Here is a 17,853-nt window from a genome sequence, read left to right on the forward strand (position 1 = left end):
GGAAGGAAGGAGGGAGGAGGAAGGAAGGAAGGAAGGAAGTAATTAGTTTCAATGAGTTTTGGGAAGGAAGGAAGGAAAAGAAGGTGGGAAAAGAAGGAAGGAATGGGAGAGAGAGGGAGGGGAGGGAAAGAAGAAAGGAAGGATAGGAAGGAAGGAAGGATCTCGTGATTCCAATTTGGGTGCTTGGCAACTGGCTTCAGTTTACAACACCACAGCGTCCCCCCAGTTGTGCAAATCCCCATTGGAGACCTTCAAAGTCAAGGGGGAAGTGGGTCGCAAGTCGAGGACTACCTGCACTGAACTGGGGGTTTCCATTCTTTTCAGGTTTATAATCTGCTGCCTTTGAAAGACCTCAGGGGCTACTACTACAGCGGTGAGAACTTGGAAGACCCAGGCGCAAACCCCTGCATGCCTCCCAAAAAGATCATTGTGGATGGAATTCGCTACCAGACCGACACCTATTCTTACGAGGAAGGCGATGCCTATACAATTCTCAAGGTAAGCCCCCAAAAAAAAAAAAAAAAAAAAAAAACGCTTGCCAGAATTTCACTAGTTAGAGAAGTCAATCATTTTAGGCTGAACCATTCCATCCCCGAGAGCAATGAGGCGGTGTTTTTTCTTCTTCTTTAAATTGTCCTTCATCAACAAAAAGGTGAAAATGATTGAAAATAAGGGGTTATTTTTAAGGACAAAAATTCCCCGATCGAACATTCTGAGGTAATTCCCACCCCTCCTCTCTGAGGCGGCATGTCGCTGAACTTGTGGGGGCGGTGAGCGATGAGCACGAGGGGAGATTCCACCAGGACATCGCAAGCATGGAGAAAAGATATCAAGGGAAATGGAGTCCGTCCATGCTTGCCGATTACTGCTGGAATCTCCTCAGGGATGATGCCAACTGCAGCTCACAAGAGAAAAGCCAAAAAGTTCAGTTTAGATATGCCGAATTAAGATGGAACTTTGTCGTTTAATTTGATGTTAGAGCTTTGTACAATAGAGTAGAGTAGAGTAGAGTAGAGTAGAGTAGAGTAGAGTAGAGTAGAGTAGAATAGAATAGAATAGAATAGAATAGAATAGAACAGAAAATAAGAATAGAATAGAATAATAGAATAGAATAGAATAGAATAGAATAGAATAGAATAGAATAGAATAGAATAGAATAGAACAGAAAATAAGAATAGAAAATAAGATAGCATAGCATAGCATAGCATAGGAATAGAATAAAAAGAGTTGGAAGGGACCTTGGAGGTCTTCTAGTCCAACCCCTGTCTAGAGGCAGGAAACCCTACACCACTTCCGACAAATGGTTATCCAACATCTTTTTTAAAACCTCCAGTGTTGGAGCATTCACAACTTCTGGAGAAAAATTGTCCCACTGATTAATTGTTCTGTCAGGAAATTTCTCCTTAGTTCTAAGTTGCTTCTCTCCTTGCCAGTTTTTCATGCAAAAAGCATGAAAAACCAATAAATGAATGGAAAGTTATATTGATAGGATAGGATAGGACAGGACAGGACAGGACAGGACAGGACAGGACAGGACAGGATAGAATTCTTTATTGGCCAAGTATGATTGGACACACAAGGAATTTGTCTTCGGCGCATAAGCTCTCATTGTACATAAAAGCTATAAGTGGTAAATCATGATCATAGTAATCATAAAATACATTCTTCATAAATCATAAGATACAACACTTAGTGATAGAAATAGAATCAACATAAATTGTTCTAGGAAATTAATATAAATCGTAAAGATACAAGCGAAGAAGTTACAGTCATAAGTAGAAAAGGAGATAAGTATAGGAAAGATGAGAAGAATAATAGTGATACAATCTTAGTAAATACAGTAGTTTGACAGTGTTGTGGGAATTGTTTAGCAGAGTGATGGCATGGGGGGAAAACTCCTTGTGTCTAATGGTATCAATAGAAAGATAAATTTATAATGATTGGTGTGGTACCATTCTCACTGCTGTATCACATTTTGCAGAAAATTTATGGAGTATAATCATACACCACCCTCTCATAATTTTGAATTATTTTGATGCAATTTTAACCCAAAACTGTATCTTGGAAACTGGAGCCAATTCATATTTAGGACTTAATTTTCCTTTATTAGTGACCCAACTCTGGTAAAATTAAGCTACAGTTCTTTGGGTGGGTTTTGCAAATCTGTTTCCGTAGAAAACATTGGCAGATTTCCTTTGTATCTGTCGTTGTATTTTTTTCCCCCCTCTGACGACGGAGATCAACCTCATGCTGAGTCCCAGTCTTGGTGTCATACTTTTCATAACATATTGTAGGTTGAGCTGCCATGAGGGCCTACTGGTAAAGATGCTTGCCTCTCACTTGGAAGGTTGAGAGTTCAAACCTAGGTAGCGGCAGATACGTCTCTCCCAGGGCGCAAAGAAAAAAATATCTGCTGTGAATTCAGCATGGTGTCAGGAAGGGTATCCGGCCAGTCAATGCTCAGCTCCATCCAGTCGCCCCGATTCTACCCCGAATAAAGGGGTTATAGGGTCATGAAAAAGGGGAGTGTTGTTGTGTTTTTGACACATCCCCAAAATAAAAAGGGTGCATTGTCACATCTATCTTTATTTTCTAACCAGTTTAATACAGCACTCTAGGTGGATTATAGATGGATAATAGATGGACAGATTGATGGATCGAGGGGGAGAAAAAGAGAGAGATGGGGGTTGTGGGGGTGGGTGTGTTTCTTTTCCACACTTTCTGTAATATTTCATAGTGAATTTCTGCTCATTTTACAGGACATTGGCTTCATACCGTTTACTAGCACCCAGATATACAAGCCTAATATTTGCCGCACCATGGAATACTGTAAGAATCTGAAGTGAACTGATAAGGGTGGAAGGGGGAAGCTCCTCTACTTATTGATCGATTGCATTTGAAGGTCAAAAAAGTCAAGATGGTGGCTGCAACTGCCCCATTAAAGCCCTGTCTCTTCTTTATGTCCATAAGATGAGGCGGGAAAGGAAAAGTCTTGACACCTTGGACGAGGCTCCTGAGGGCAGAGTGGACAGCTAAAAAGACAAACCAATGAGTCATTGAACACAGCAACTCCCAAGTTCTCACTTGGGCACAAAGGATCAGGCTCAAACTATCATATTATGTAAAAACCTGGCTTTCTTGAGAAGACTCCCATGACAGGAAAGATGGTGGAAGGAACGAGAAGAACGGGACAACAAGTAGCAAGGGAAATGGACTCCGTTACAGGGGTTGATGGAGGGGCTGTTAGTAAAGATGGAGGACCCAGTTAGGGACCAATTATCATGCAGAATATCTATGTCAGGGGTGCCCAGCCCATGGATCAGCACCGGTTTGTGGCATGCCAGCAACCAGGCCACGCAATCCACGGGATGCAGGCAGCAGGCAAAACAATGCCTCCTCCGGTCTGTCAGGAAAACCTTTCTCCATGCCCGCTCAACTTGGTAGTGAGTAAGAATCAACAAAGCATGATGACTCAGCGGCTTAACAACACTGGAGACGGTCTATGCTCCAGTGGTTTGAGTCCTAGCACCGTGTGATGGTGTGAGCTCCTGTCACTCGCCTCAGCTTCTGTCCACCTAACAATTCGAAAGCATCTTCTATGCGAGCAGATAATTAGGTAGCATTTTGGTGGAGAGACGAGTTGGTGCTCCGTGTGGGCAGTCAGATTCCTGCTGGTTCTGAACCTACCCAGTTGCAGCACCCGTTTGCAAGGCAGCTCCGAGGAAGTGAGGGGAGACCTTGGGTGATGCTGTAGGAAGAGCCACTCATGGGTTTTTTTGGGGGGGCGGGTATGAAATGAGCTCACCTTCCTGTGACACATCTTGGGAAGTGTGCAAGTGTGTCCTATAACAGAGGTGGCAAATTGGCAAGCCAAAGTACAACTCTGCAATAAAATTGTGATCTCCTGGCTAATGTAAAAATGAGGATAAGGGTGAGGATATGGATGATAAGAATAAGAATCAAATTGTTGAGATATAACCACCAATCAAAGACTATTCGTCTTGGTTGGTTGCTTAGTTGCAGCTACCCTCTTGACTTTTGTTGGAGAAAGTGTCCCTCACACTTTCTTTCCTGCACTTCCTTCTCTTCGTTTAACACTCTTGAGTGCTTGTGGCTCTCAGAGACATGGTAATGATTATCTTTTATATGTTCGTGAGGGTGATGGGTGTTGCTTTGGAGAATTCATCTTGGAAGGACAGCTTGGAGATGCTAAAATACAAAATGCACGCTTTTTCTCTTGGCAGACTCAATGGCAGGAGGCCACAGCTTGCAACGTTTGTCCTCACCAGCAGTTGCGGAATACAAAATGGAGGACGCAATCACAAATGTCATGGAAACAACCATCCGGAGCTACTTCCCAGAAACCTGGATATGGTCCTTAAAACCACTTGGGTAATCCAAGGATTCTACGTTTGGTGGAACGGGTAGCTCTTCAGGGAGAAATTTTTAAGACCTTATAGTCAGGGTTCAAAACTTTTTAACAAAGGGTTCTCTGCCTGGTTGCTGGCTGGGTGTGGCCATGGTGGGCACGGCTTTCCTCGAGCCTCTGGAAGGGCGAAAATGGCCTCTCCCGGGCTCCGGGCCCATTTCCGGCCTTTCCCGAACTTCCGGGAGGCCTGTTTTTCGCCTCGAGCCTCTGGAAGGGCAAAATGGCCTCTCCGGGCCGGGCCCATTTCTGGCCTTTCCGAACTTCCGGGAGGCCCGTTTTCGCCTCGAGCCTCTGGAAGGGCAAAAATGGCTCCGCCGGCCCATTTCTGGCCTTTCCGAACTTCCGGGAGGCCTTTGCCTCAGCTCTGGAAGGCAAAATGGCCTCCCGGCCCATTTCTGGCCTTTCCCGAACTTCCGGGAGGCCCGTTTTTCGCCTCGAGCCTCTGGAAGGGCAAAAATAGCCTCTCCTGGGCTCCGGGCCCATTTCTGGCCTTTCCCGAACTTCCGGGAGGCCCGTTTTCGCCTCGAGCCTCTGGAAGGGCAAAAATGGCCTCTCCCGGGCTCCGGGCCCATTTCTGGCCTTTCCCGAACTTCCGGGGCTGTCCCGAGGGAGGTTTTGCCTCGAGCCTCTGGAGGCAAAATGCCTCTGGAAACTTCCGGGGCCGTTTCCTCAGCCTCTGGAAGGGCAAAATGGCCTCCTCGGGCTCGGGCCCATTCGGCCTTCCGAACTCCGGGAGGCCTGTTTTCGCCTCAGCCTCTGGAAGGGCAAAATGGCCTCCCGGGCTCGCCCATTTCTGGCCTTCCGGGAGGCCTGTTTTTCGCCTCAGCCTCTGGAAGGGCAAAATGGCCTCCGGGGCCCATTTCGGCCTTTCCGAACTTCCGGGAGGCTTTTTCGCCTCTAGCCTCTGGAAGGGCAAAATGGCCTCCTGGCCCGGCCCATTTCGGCCTTTCCGAACTTCGGGAGGCCTGTTCGCCTCGAGCCTCTGGAAGGGCAAAATGCCTCTCCGGGCTCGGCCTTCGCCTCCCGAACTTCCGGGGGCCCATTCCCTGAGCCTCACCTTTCTCGAGCCTCTGGAAGGCAAAATGGCTCCTGGATTTCCGCCTTTCCGAACTTCGGGAGGCCTGTTTTCCCTCGAGCCTCTGGAAGGGCAAAATGGCCTCTCCGGCCCGGCCCATTTCTGGCCTTTCCCGAACTTCCGGGAGGCCTGTTTTCGCCTCTGGAAGGGCAAAATGGCCTCTCCGGCTCCGGCATTTCCCCTTCCGAACTTCCGGCCTTTTTCCGAGCCTCTGAACTTCCGGGCTCCGGCCCATTCCGGCCTTTTTCGGGAGGCCTGTTTTTCGAGCCTCTGGAAGGGCAAAAATGGCCTCTCCTCAGGCCTTCCCGAACTTCCGGGCCCATTTCCTCCCGGCCTTTCCGCCTTCCCGAACTTCCGGGAGGCCTGTTTTTCGCCTCGAGCCTCTGGAAGGGCAAAAATGGCCTCTCCCAGGCTCCGGGCCCATTTCCGGCCTTTCCCGAACTTCCGGGAGGCCTGTTTTCGCCTCGAGCCTCTGGAAGGGCAAAAATGGCCTCTCCCGGCTCCGGGCCCATTTCGGCCTTTCCGAACTTCCGGGAGGCCTGTTTTCGCCTCGAGCCTCTGGAAGGGCAAAAATGGCCTCTCCCAGGCTCCGGCCCATTTCGGCCTTTCCCGAACTCCGGGAGGCCCGTTCGCTCGAGCCTCTGGAAGGGCAAAATGGCCTCTCCGGCTCGCCCATCCCCTTCCGAACTTCCGGGAGGCCGTTCGCCTCGAGCCTCTGGAAGGGCAAAATGCCTCTCCCATTTCCGCCTTTCCCAACTTCCGGGAGGCCTGTTGCCTCGAGCCTCTGGAAGGGCAAAATGGCTCTCCCGGCTCCGGCCCATTTCCGGCCTTTCCGAACTTCCGGGAGGCCTGTTTTTCGCCTCGAGCCTCTGGAAGGGCAAAATGGCCTCTCCGGCTCGAGCCCATTTCCGGCCTTTCCCGAACTTCCGGAGGCTGCGCCTCGAGCCTCTGGAAGGGCAAAATGGCTCTTCCGGAGGCCGTTTTCGCCTTCCCGAGCCTCCGTGCATGCTCTGCAGTTACCTGCATCCAAAACAGGCCGCGTGGGGACTTTTGGGAGGGAGGGGTGGGGTAGGTGGGGTCAGCCAGGAGTGGGATTTGGAGGTTCTCCGCACAGAATCTTAGCTAGCGGCTCTCCCCGAATCCCCCTGAGAACCCCCATCAGCTGACCCCTGCTTATAGCTGCTAGTAGATACTGCATACATTTGTAGATGTACTCATAGATAAGAGCCTCTCCTCAGTGGTGGTCGTAAGTCGAGGACTACCGGTATTTATTTATTTATTTATATGTCACATTTCTGAACTTCCCGTCTCAGCTTAATGACCACAATTGAGTGTCAGGATTCCGGCAGTTTACCCCCTCGTTTAAATCATGAGTCTTTTTTTTTTTTTTTGAGAAATTTTTTTATTGATTTTAACAACAAACAAAAACACCACCAGAGGAAGAAATTATTAAGAAAATATTGGAATGTGCTGAAATGAGTAGATTGACATTTGAAATTAGAGAACAAGAAGATAAAGAATTTTATGAAGTTTGGGACCTTTTCTATCAATGGTTAGATAATAAAATATAATAATACCGTGGCTTAATTTCATTTCATGCCTATAAAACATGCTGGGACTTCCTATTGGGGGAGGCCGTATTGTTGGAGAAACAGGGTAGAATATTTAGAAACTTAGGAAATAATTAATATATATATATTTTTGGTTTTGTTTTGATATTATCTTTATAAAATTTTATTAAGATAGACTTGGTATGATTCTATTATTTGTTATAAAATAAATTGAGTATAGTTATCTCATTTAAATATGAATTAATAAAATTATAGTCAAATGATTGCTTAATAATGATACTGGGATATATAATTGTTGATTGATAATATGAGTTATTATGTAACACAATTACCATGGAGACTATGAAATGGATGCACAAAAAAGAGTGGCAAACCAACCGATACACTGTCTGTAAATTTATGAAGGAGGATGATGCTTTTATGTTTGATGTCTAAAAATCATGAATCTTGAGCCAAACTTCCAAAACTTCAAAAATGATTTATTGGGAGTGAATAGGCCGGCACTGCCTGGATGTAACCGACTCTGTGACACATAACTCATGGTCACCTTTCACCCTGGTCTTCCCCCACCCCCTGGGTGTATCATCATTCATATTCTCCAATGGGACACATCCATAGTCCAGAGTCACCAATCATACTCTCCGGTTAGGATTTTGCTCGGCAGAAGCTTCAGTCACCTAGTTACTAACCATTTATGGAATGCAAGCTGCTCCCCTCTCTTCTGTTGGCAACTCTAAAAAAGACCGCAGAAATGGTTTATGAGTTGACGCTGAGTCCAAAATGGATGCTGCTAAGCAAGACAGTCGTTAAGGGAGTTGTGCCCCATTTTTACGACCTTTCTTGCCACAGTTAAATGAATCACTGCGGTGATTAAGCTAGTAACCCGGTTGTTAAGTGAATCTGGCTTCCCCTCCTCCCTTACTCTGCTTGTCAGTGGGTCACACAAGGCGATCGCAAGACCCCTGGACACGGCCAGCGTCATAAATACGAGTCAGTTGCTTAAGTATCCAGATTTTGACCTCCGGGATACTGCAACAGTTGTAAGTGTGAAAAATGGTCACCAGTTTCCTTTTTTTCAGTCCTGTTGTAACTTCGAATGGTCATTAAACAAACGGTTATAAGTTGATTGTTTTCTCACTTTGTCAGGCCAGGAAAATGCAGGTGGTCCTTGACTTACAACAGTTCGGTTAAGGACCGTTCAGTGTTACACCATCACTGAAAAAAAAGCGACTTATGACCATTTTTCACACTTGCGACCGTTGCAGTGTTCCCCAGGATGGCGCGATCAAAATTCGGATGCTTGGCAACTGCTTCCTATTTATGATGGTTGCTGTGTCCCAGGTGGTCACTTGATCCCCTTTTGCAGCCTTTCTGACAAGCCAAGTCGACGGGGAAGCCGGATCCACTTAACGACCCTGTCGCTCAGTGAATCACCTCAGTGATTCACTTGACCCCACGTGGCAAGGAAAGTCGCAAAGCGGGAACAAGCTCGCTTAACACATTTCTCGCTTAGCGACATACCCTTTGGGCTACAAGACAATGGGTGGTCGTAACGTTGAGGACTACCTGTATTGCTTGGGGAAATTCATCCCCCTCCCTCTGTTTCTCTTGCCTCCCTCAGCAGTGAGACCGAGCTCACCGTGCCCGTCACCATTCCCGACACCATCACCGATTGGAGAGCGGGAGCCTTCTGCTTGTCCCCCACCGTGGGCTTCGGCCTGGCCCAAACCACCTTCCTCAAGGCCATCCAGCCGTTCTTCGTTGAGGTCACCCAGCCATACAGCGTAATACGGGGAGAAGCCTACGTCCTGAAGGCCACCGTCTACAATTATCAGAAACACTCTATCCAGGTGAGGAACCCTTCCATCTCTGCCGCCTCCGTTCTCTTTCTGTCTGCATCGATTTCTCTCTGGAGGCATGGCCTGTTGTGGTCCGCCGGTGGCCTACGGAGATGGCAGCAAAGTGGGGAGGAACATGGGGCCAGTCCTGGAGTCTGGGGAGGGCTTGGACCAAGGGCTCTGTGTCTGACCCAGAGATGGGGCCAGGGCCATCTGGGAAGTATGTGCTGACTCCGGAGCCTCCAGAATCTGACATCAGCGAGGTAGAGGAACAGGGGGAGCCTGTTCCCAGTGTGCGCTTGCGCAGAGCTGCCAGAAGGCAAGAGCAGTTAAGACAAAAGGACGCGACTCGAGAGTAAGGCTTGGAGATGATAGGCCCCTCCCATAAGACATAAAGGAGGAGCAAAGGGACATGAGCCTTTGCAGGAAGCAACTTTGTTCGTTCTGATCGGTTTAAACTCTGAAGCTCCGTATTGACTTTGTGCTCCATTTGGCCTTGTACAGCTCATTGGCAATTTAGTTGGCAGCATTTCAAGGGAGATAAAGGTGGGTGCTTATCAGCCTTATCTCGAAACACTGTGGCAGACGTCTCTTGGACAATTCACAAACTGTTTGGTACTCATTACGGGCTGTGAATGCATATAATTCACAGCCGTTGAAATTTCTGACCCGTTCTGGAGAACCGGTAGCGGAAATTTTGAGTAGTTCAGAGAACTGGAAAATACCACCTCTAATTGGCCCTGCTCCCATCTAGTCTCTGCCTCCCAAGTCCCAGCTGATCAGCTGGGTCTTCTTTCGCTGCCCTGCAGAGGAGAATGGAGCTGGAAAGCAGGTTAGTGGGTTGGAAAGGGAATGGAGATTTTTTAGTATCCTTCCCCTGCCACGCCCACCAAGCCACACCACGCCCACCAAGCGACGCCCACAGAACTGGTAGTAAAAATTTTTGAATCCCACTATTGCCGTGTATACAGGTAGTCCCCAGTTCATTTAGTGACTGTTGGCACCAATAAAAGGGAACTATGACCGTTTTTCACATTTCTGACCCCATGGTCATGTGATCAAAATCTAGACACTTGATAACTGCCATGCATTTATCACGGTTACGGTCTCCCACGGTCACACACACCCCATGTTTACTAACTTAATAACCGCAGTGATTTATTTCACCACTAGTATTGAGAAAGGTCATAAAATGGGAGGGGGGGAACCCTCACTTAATAACTTGTCTTGCTTAACGACAGACATTTTGGGGGGGGATTGTGGTCGTAAGATCAAGGACTACCTGTATTTAAGGCAAAGTTTGTTTGAAGCATGGTTTCCCGAAAGCAAGAATGTGGGGAGTGAAAGTAACCGTGGTTGGTTTTTCAGTTTTGGCCCCTTCCTTCCTTCCTTTTCACTGCTTTTTTCCTTTCTCTTTGATGGGGTGGTTTGAGACGGGGCAAAGGAGAAAAATAAACCAGGAAAACCCCCCAGAAAAGTATCAATTATGTGTGTTCTTTCTCCCATCACAGTCACAACCAGGAAGTCAATACCGAACTGGGGTTCAAACTATGCCTTAAAGCAGAGGTCTCCAAACTTGGCAACTTTAAGACTTGTGGACTTCAAATCCCAGAATTCCTCAGCCAGCATGAGGAATTCTGGGATTTGAAGTCCACAAGTCTTAAAGTTGCCAAGTTTGGGGACCCTGCCTTAAAGCAAACCAGGCTTTGTTCACTGAACCGGTTTGCATATCAGGCAAACTCTCTCACACAACCCAACTTTTCCTTGTGTGTTCTTGAAGAACCCAGATTTAACCATAAAGCAGCAACTCCCTTCCTCATTGCAGCTCGTCTTGTGATCGGGAAATTAGGGGGACGTGAGATGCTTTCAAAATGCTCATTCCAAAAAGTACAGAAGAGAAATGATTAAAAAAGCATGATTTTGATGCATTTTAAAATTCATCTTCCAGACCACAGAATTTAAAAAGGGTCCATGCTCTCTCCCTCTCTCTCTCTCTCACACACACACACGGCTAAAAACAGAATAAATACATCTGTAAATATTTTGTAAAGCATTGGTCAGAGACGGGACTGACCGGTTTTTTTTTCCTTTGAAGATGTTTTGCTTCTCATCCAAGAAGCTTCATTCTGTCAGCTTCTTCTTCCACTATCCTGTCAGAGCTGAAGAAGCTCCTTGGATGAGAAGCGAAATGTCTTCAGAGGAAAAAAAAAAAAGAACGGGAAAGTCCAGTTGTCAGCTTTGGAATCCGTATTCATTGCTGCCACATAGCTTGAGAAAGTGGGACGGGGGTGATTTTTTATTGAGTAGCTCTAAGTAGACAAAATAGAATTGTTTTGTTAGTTCCAGGTCATAGAGTGTGGCGCAGAAGAAAAAAGGGAATTTACTTTGTGGACTTCAACTCCCAGAATTCCTCAGCCAGCATGAGGTTCATGTGATGTGAAGATGAGGGGGAAAGGGGGATGGTTTGTAGTTTGGGACATTGTGGGAAGTCCGGGAAACTTTTAGTTTCGAAATTCCACAGATGTGCCAGGTGCTCTTCTAATAAAGGTACTTCTGAGATTATGCTCATCTCGGAATGACTGATTGGAATGGAGGTTCCTTGGAACGCTGACACCAATTGCCTCCTGAAAAAAGCACCTTTGGGGAAACTGGTTGTAGTAACTGTATTCTAAGTGTAGATTTAGTACGGCATTCAGGGGTGGGCTTCGAAAATTTCAGCAACCGGTTCTCTGCCTAGTTGCTGGGTGTATGTGGCCATGGTGGGCATGGCCTAGTCGGCCTCCTGCACCACGGCGAGGGGGGGGCGTTTTCCCAGGCTCCGGAGGCTTTCCTCAAACCTCTGGGAGGGTGAAAATGGCCTCCCTTGGGCTCCGGAGGCCAGAAACAGGCCCGTTTCTGGCCTTCCGGAGCCTCCGGGAGGCCCTGTACTTACCTCACATCCAAAATGGGCCATGTGGGGACTCCTGGGAGGGCCGGGGCAAGGTAGGAGGGGTAGGATTTGGTGGCTCACCGAACCGGACCTAACATTAGTTACGGCCCACCCCTGACGGCATTATTAAGTGGTAGCAACCCTTCTCATGGACTTGATTCTATCCCTGTGTTCATGCAACCTAGAATTGATATTGTTGAACTACAGCTCTCAGCCTCCCTCAGAGTTAACTGCTACCCAGCGCGGCTGGGAATTGTAGTCCAGCGAGATTTTGGAAGGGCTCAGATTCTCCACATCTGCCAGAGGCCCATCTGACATTTTGGGTGGCGTTCATCTCCTCTTCCTCCTTGTTCTGTGAGCCTGTGAGGTGTTAGAAATTGATAGTCACCTAACAGTTGGGTTGGAAATATATAAACCAGGATAGACATTTAATACTGTCTCTTTAAGGGAATGCTAAAATTGTAATTGGGTGTGGTTCCTCAAACGGCCATAAGATGGAACCAGAAACCTGGGTTGTTTGGTCCTGTTGTTGATAGTTGCTAGTTGGTCGATGTTCTGATGTTTGCTGTTTTTGGTTCCTGAATGTTTTCCCTATTTACTGTTGCTGATTGTTGTTCTTCTTGGATTGCTGTAAGTCTGGTGCTGAACTGTTTATGATACTGGACTTTGATATTTGGATTGTCCCTGGACTGAAAAACTGACTGCTTTAACCGTGTATGACTTGGACTGCTTGTTGGACTTTGCTTAACCATTTACTGAAAGTAAAAAACCTACATTTTACTATACAGTGTATCTGTGTGCTGGTTGTGTGTTATTCCTCACCACTCTCACTACATCTCCCTGTGTGATCTTCCATCTAACTCCTTTCTGGTCATCGACAGGTCAGCATATCGCTATTGCTTTCTCCCGACTACGACGCTTCCCCTGTGGACAAGGAACAGGCTTCCTATTGTCTTCCTGTGGATGGAAGGAAAACAGTCTCATGGAAAGTTACTCCCAAAACTCTGGGTAAGTGCTGAAGGCCAAACATGGCTTCTTAGTCTCATGCCTCGGCATGCATATATTCCATATACTTTTTTTATTGGGTTACAAGCAGGGGTGAGATTCAACCGGTAGTTCCAGCGATGAATTGGCCCCGCCCACCTGCCCCTGCGTTAGTCTGCGAAGCGCGCTCTCACCAAACCGGTTGTTACACCAGTTGAATCCCAGCACTGGTTATAAGATAAGATACAAAATAGACAAATAAATAGGAAAACGGTGGGGAGGAAGAAGGGGAAGAAAAGTGAGGAAGGATAAGAAAAAAGAACCATTGACTTCCGACTCTCTCTCTGTGGCAGTAAAGATCAAGTGAGGTAGTAATACCACTCTATAAAGCTTTAGTAATACCACACCTAGAATACTGCATCCAGTTTTGGTTACCATATTATAAAAAAGATGTTGAGACTCTAGAAAAAGTACAGAGAAGAGCAACCAGGAGGATTAGGGGACTGGAGGCTTAAACATACAATGAATGGTTACAGGAACTGGGCTTGGCTAGTCTAGTGAAGAGAAGGACCAGAGGAGAAAGGATAGCAGTCTTCCAATATTTGAGGGGCTGCCACAGAGAGGAGGAAGGGGGTCAAGCTATTTTCTAAAGCACCCGAAGGCCAGACAAGGAATAATGGATGGAAACTGACCAAGGAGAGATTTAACCTGGAAATAAGGGGAAACTTTCTGACAGAACAATCAACCAATGGAACAGCTTGTCCTCAGAAGTTGTGGGAGCGCCATCACTTGAGGCCTTCAAGAAGAGATGGGACTGCCATTTGTCAGAAATGGTGTAGGGTCTCCCGCTTGGGCAGCGGGGGGTTGGACTAGATGACCTATACGGTCCCTTCCAACTCTGATTATCTGTTATCTGTTAAGTAAAATAAGGCATTAACGTCAAATCACAACTTTTAATAATAATAATAATATGAACAGGCCGGTGGTGGGTGGGCCCAGCAGCTAATCCTCGGAGCTACCGGTTCGGCCGAACCAGGCCGAACCGGTAGAAAACCACCCCTTGGAACAAGCCATTTCTATAAAGATCTATCCATCTCATCTGTAAAACCCAAAATCAAGGTTTAATTCCTTTCCACTTCAAGCACAAAGTTCAGAAGCCATCTGAAGAGGGGGAGGGAGACAGAGAGTTTGATGACGGCTTATGTCTATAAGTATAACCGCACTGAAACCCCTGCACAGGTAGTCCTTGACTTACAACAGTGACTATTCAAAGTTACAAGGGCACTGAAAAAAAATGACCATTGTGACCATTTTTTCACACAACCTTCACCGCATCCCCCAGGGTCTCACGATCGAAATGCGGACACTTGGCAACCGGTTCGTATTTACGACGGTTGCACTGTCCCAGAGCCACCCGGGTCTCCTATTGCAACCTTTTGACCAGCAAAGTCAATGGGGAAGCGGGACTCCCTTCTTAACAACCGGCGTGACTAACTTAAACAACGGTAGCAATTTCCCTTAACATCCACAGCCGGAAAGGTCGTAAAATGGGGCAAAACTCACGTAACGACTGTCTCGCTTAGTCTGTGATTCTTATCATCTAGACCCGGCTCAAGCTCCCTGGGGTTCCGCTGGCTGTTTGTCCTTACCCAGACAAAAAAAAACAAGGAATAAAGAAAAAAAAGAATAGCTAGAGCAATAGCACTTAGACTTATATACAGGGTGGGCTGCTGGGGGTTCTCAGGGGTTCAGGAGAGCCCCTAGCTAATAAGATTCTTTGCAGTTCTGAGGACCCCCAAATCCCACTCCTGGCTGGCCCCGCCCACCCTTCCCCGCCCCTCCCAGGACTCCCACACGCAGCTCGTTTTGGATGCGGATAAGGGCAGGCCGCACACGGAGGCTCGGGGAGGGTGAAAAACGGGCCTCCCAGAAGTTCGGGAAGGCCAAAAATGAGCCCGTTGGTGGGTGGGTGTGGCCTATTTGACCTCCTGCACCACGGCTGGGGTGTTTTTGCCCTGCCCGGGCTCCTGAGGCTTTTCTCGAGTCTCCAGGAGGGAGAAAATGGCTTCCTGGGCTCCTGAGGCTTTTCTCGAGTCTCCAGGAGGGAGAAAATGGCTTCCCTGGGCTCCTGAGGCTTTTCTCGAGTCTCCAGGAGGGAGAAAATGGCTTCCCTGGGCTCCGGAGGCTTTCCGAGCCTCCAGGAGGGAGAAAATGGCTTCCCTGGGCTCCGGGCTTTCTCGAGTCTCCAGGAGGGAGAAAATGGCTTCCCTGGGCTCCGGAGGCTTTCCTCGAGTCTCCAGGAGGAGAAAATGGCTTCCCTGGGCTCCGGAGGCTTTCCTCGAGCCTCCAGGAGGGAAAATGGCTTCCCTGGGCTCCGGAGGCTTTCCTCGAGCCTCCAGGAGGGAGAAAATGGCTTCCCTGGGCTCCGGGGCTTTCCTCGAGTCTCCAGGAGGGAGAAATGGCTTCCCTGGGCTCCTGAGGCTTTCCTCGAGCCTCCAGGAGGAGAAATGGCTTCCCTGGGCTCCTGAGGCTTTCCTCGAGCCTCCAGGAGGGAGAAAATGGCTTCCCTGGGCTCCGGGGCTTTCCTCGAGCCTCCAGGAGGGAGAAATGGCTTCCCTGGGCTCCGGAGGCTTTCCTCGAGTCTCCAGGAGGGAGAAAATGGCTTCCCTGGGCTCCGGAGGCTTTCCTCGAGTCTCCAGGAGGGAGAAAATGGCTTCCCTGGGCTCCAGAGGCTTTCTCGAGCCTCCAGGAGGGAAAATGGCTTCCCTGGGCTCCGGGGCTTTCCTCGAGCCTCCAGGAGGGAGAAATGGCTTCCCTGGGCTCCGGGCTTTCCTCGAGCCTCCAGGAGGGAGAAAATGGCTTCCCTGGGCTCCGGAGGCTTTCCTCGAGCCTCCAGGAGGGAGAAAATGGCTTCCCTGGGCTCCGGGGCTTTCCTCGAGCCTCAGGAGGGAGAAAATGGCTTCCCTGGGCTCCTGAGGCTTTCCTCGAGTCTCCAGGAGGGAGAAATGGCTTCCCTGGGCTTCGAGGCTTTCCTCGAGTCTCCAGGAGGAGAAAATGGCTTCTCTGGGCTCCGGGGCTTTCCTCGAGCCTCCAGGAGGGAGAAAATGGCTTCCCTGGGCTCCGGAGGCTTTCCTCGAGCCTCCAGGAGGGAGAAAATGGCTTCCCTGGGCTCCGGAGGCTCTCTGGAAACCAAGGAAGCCATTTTCTCCCTCCTGGAGGCTTGAGGAAAGCCTTCGGAGCCCAGGTAGGGCAAAAACACCCCAGCCGTGGTGCAGGAGGTCGAGTAGGCCACACCCACCCAGCAACCCAGGCCAAGAACCCATTGCTAAAAATGTTTGAAGCCTTATTTACCGTTTCGCTGTGCCTTTACAGACCCATAAAGGCCTTTATAGAATCAGCCTATTGCCCTCAACACTCTTGAGTCCTGCTTTTGTTGACCTGGGAAGGATGAAAGGCTGAATCAACTTTTGAGTCTCTCGCCCTCGAACTGCTGGCAGCCTGCGGCAGTCAGCAGAAACAGCCTGCAGTACTGCACTCTAACCCCTGAGCCCCCGCGGTTCATAGATGCTCAAGCAATCCGGGGATACACCTGACTGAGTGTCCATTTCTGGTTCTAGGGGAAGTCAACTTTACAATAACAGCAGAGGCCCTGAAATCCACCCAGCTCTGTGGGAACGAAATTGCGGAAGTGCCTGCCAAAGGACAAAGGGACATCGTGATCAAAACCCTGCTAGTCGAGGTACGTACAGGCTGCTCTCGTGTGTGGTGAGGGCAAGGATGGAGTTGAGGGTAATGATATATTAAAGCAAGAGTCATGTTTCCTAGTAAATTAAGTTTTCTTGATGACAGCGTGAAAGGGGTTGGTTTTGGTTGTTGGAGGAAATATCCATCTGGTTCAGTTCCAAGTGGGGAGATACTGAAAACACGGAGTCTGATTGGAAAGATAGTTTATTGGTGAAGCAGAAAGATATGGGTGGTTCTGGGCAGCTGACCACATGGGCCTGAGAGTTGAGTGGCTTTTATACCCTCTCTTGAGCTTTGCCCTTGAGCTTCCTGTTCCTGTGGCAAGAGCATGTATTCTTTTGGCTGTAGTCAGAGGTCATAGATAACTTTGCAGGTTACCTGAGTCAAGCTTGGTTAAAACTTGGGCTGATGCAACGCAGTTCCTATTGTGGCTGAATGGCTTTGCCCTTTACCCAGCTTCCATCGTCATAGGAGATTTTTTTTTAAATTCAGAAAATAAGTTAGGAATTTTAAGAAATATCTAACATTCATTTTCACTTTTCCCCTCTTCTTCTCTTTTCATAAAGCCTGAAGGAATCGAGACGGAAGTGGCCATCAACAAGTTGCTATGTGGAGCCAGTAAGTATCAACCAGCAGCCCCCACTTTCTTCTTGCCAAATTTGAGAAACACGGCTCTACAGTATGATCCTTTCATGTATATGTATAAAAAAACCTCTTTAAGCAGACTCCTTCTGGTAGAGAAAGAGAACTATATGGCTCCTATAGCATAGGGGTGGGTAAACATGCAGCCATAGAGCCCTGGTGGTGCAGTGGTGAGAATGCAGTATTGCAGTCTAATTCTGCTGACTGCCAGCAGTTTGATTTTCACTGGTTCCAAGATTGACTCAGCCTTCCACCCTTCCGAGGCTGGTAAAACGAGGACCCGGATTGTTGGGAGAAGTAGACTGACGCTGTAAACCCCTTAGAGCTGTAAAGCACTGTGAAATGGTATATATTGTAAATCTAAGTGCTACTGCTATCGCCCAGAGGGTGATAGCGAATCTATAGCACGCAGAGCCATTTGTGCCGGCACGCGAGCCGCAGGCAAACTTACCTCACTGTGTATGTGTGCACCACACGGCTGATTTTTTATTTTTGGCTGGTTTGAGGCCTTTTTCGGCCTCCCAGAGGCTTGAAAAAGCCCCTGCCGGGATTTGCAGGACGAATAAAGGGCCTGTTTCATCATTTCCTACAATACCGGAAGTGACGAAACGGGCCTATTATTCGTCCTGCAAAGCCCTGCA

General features: G+C 48.2%; 1 protein-coding gene across 1 annotated transcript in view; it reads left to right on the top strand.

Moving 5' to 3' along the window:
• LOC113426234 (pregnancy zone protein-like) overlaps nt 1–17,853 on the top strand; it is an 87,030-nt gene that overhangs the window by 38,874 nt on the left and 30,303 nt on the right. The window contains exons 16-22 of the mRNA XM_087952869.1: nt 325–498; nt 2,760–2,829; nt 4,245–4,392; nt 8,697–8,925; nt 12,724–12,850; nt 16,444–16,565; nt 17,137–17,188. Of these exons, the coding sequence (XP_087808995.1) occupies nt 325–498; nt 2,760–2,829; nt 4,245–4,392; nt 8,697–8,925; nt 12,724–12,850; nt 16,444–16,565; nt 17,137–17,188 (922 nt within the window). The remainder of the gene's footprint in view (nt 1–324; nt 499–2,759; nt 2,830–4,244; nt 4,393–8,696; nt 8,926–12,723; nt 12,851–16,443; nt 16,566–17,136; nt 17,189–17,853) is intronic.

This window comes from Notechis scutatus, chromosome 2 (assembly GCF_049901735.1).
Source record: "Notechis scutatus isolate UNSWTSFEM ecotype Mainland chromosome 2, rNotScu1.2, whole genome shotgun sequence".
NCBI lineage: Eukaryota > Metazoa > Chordata > Lepidosauria > Squamata > Elapidae > Notechis > Notechis scutatus.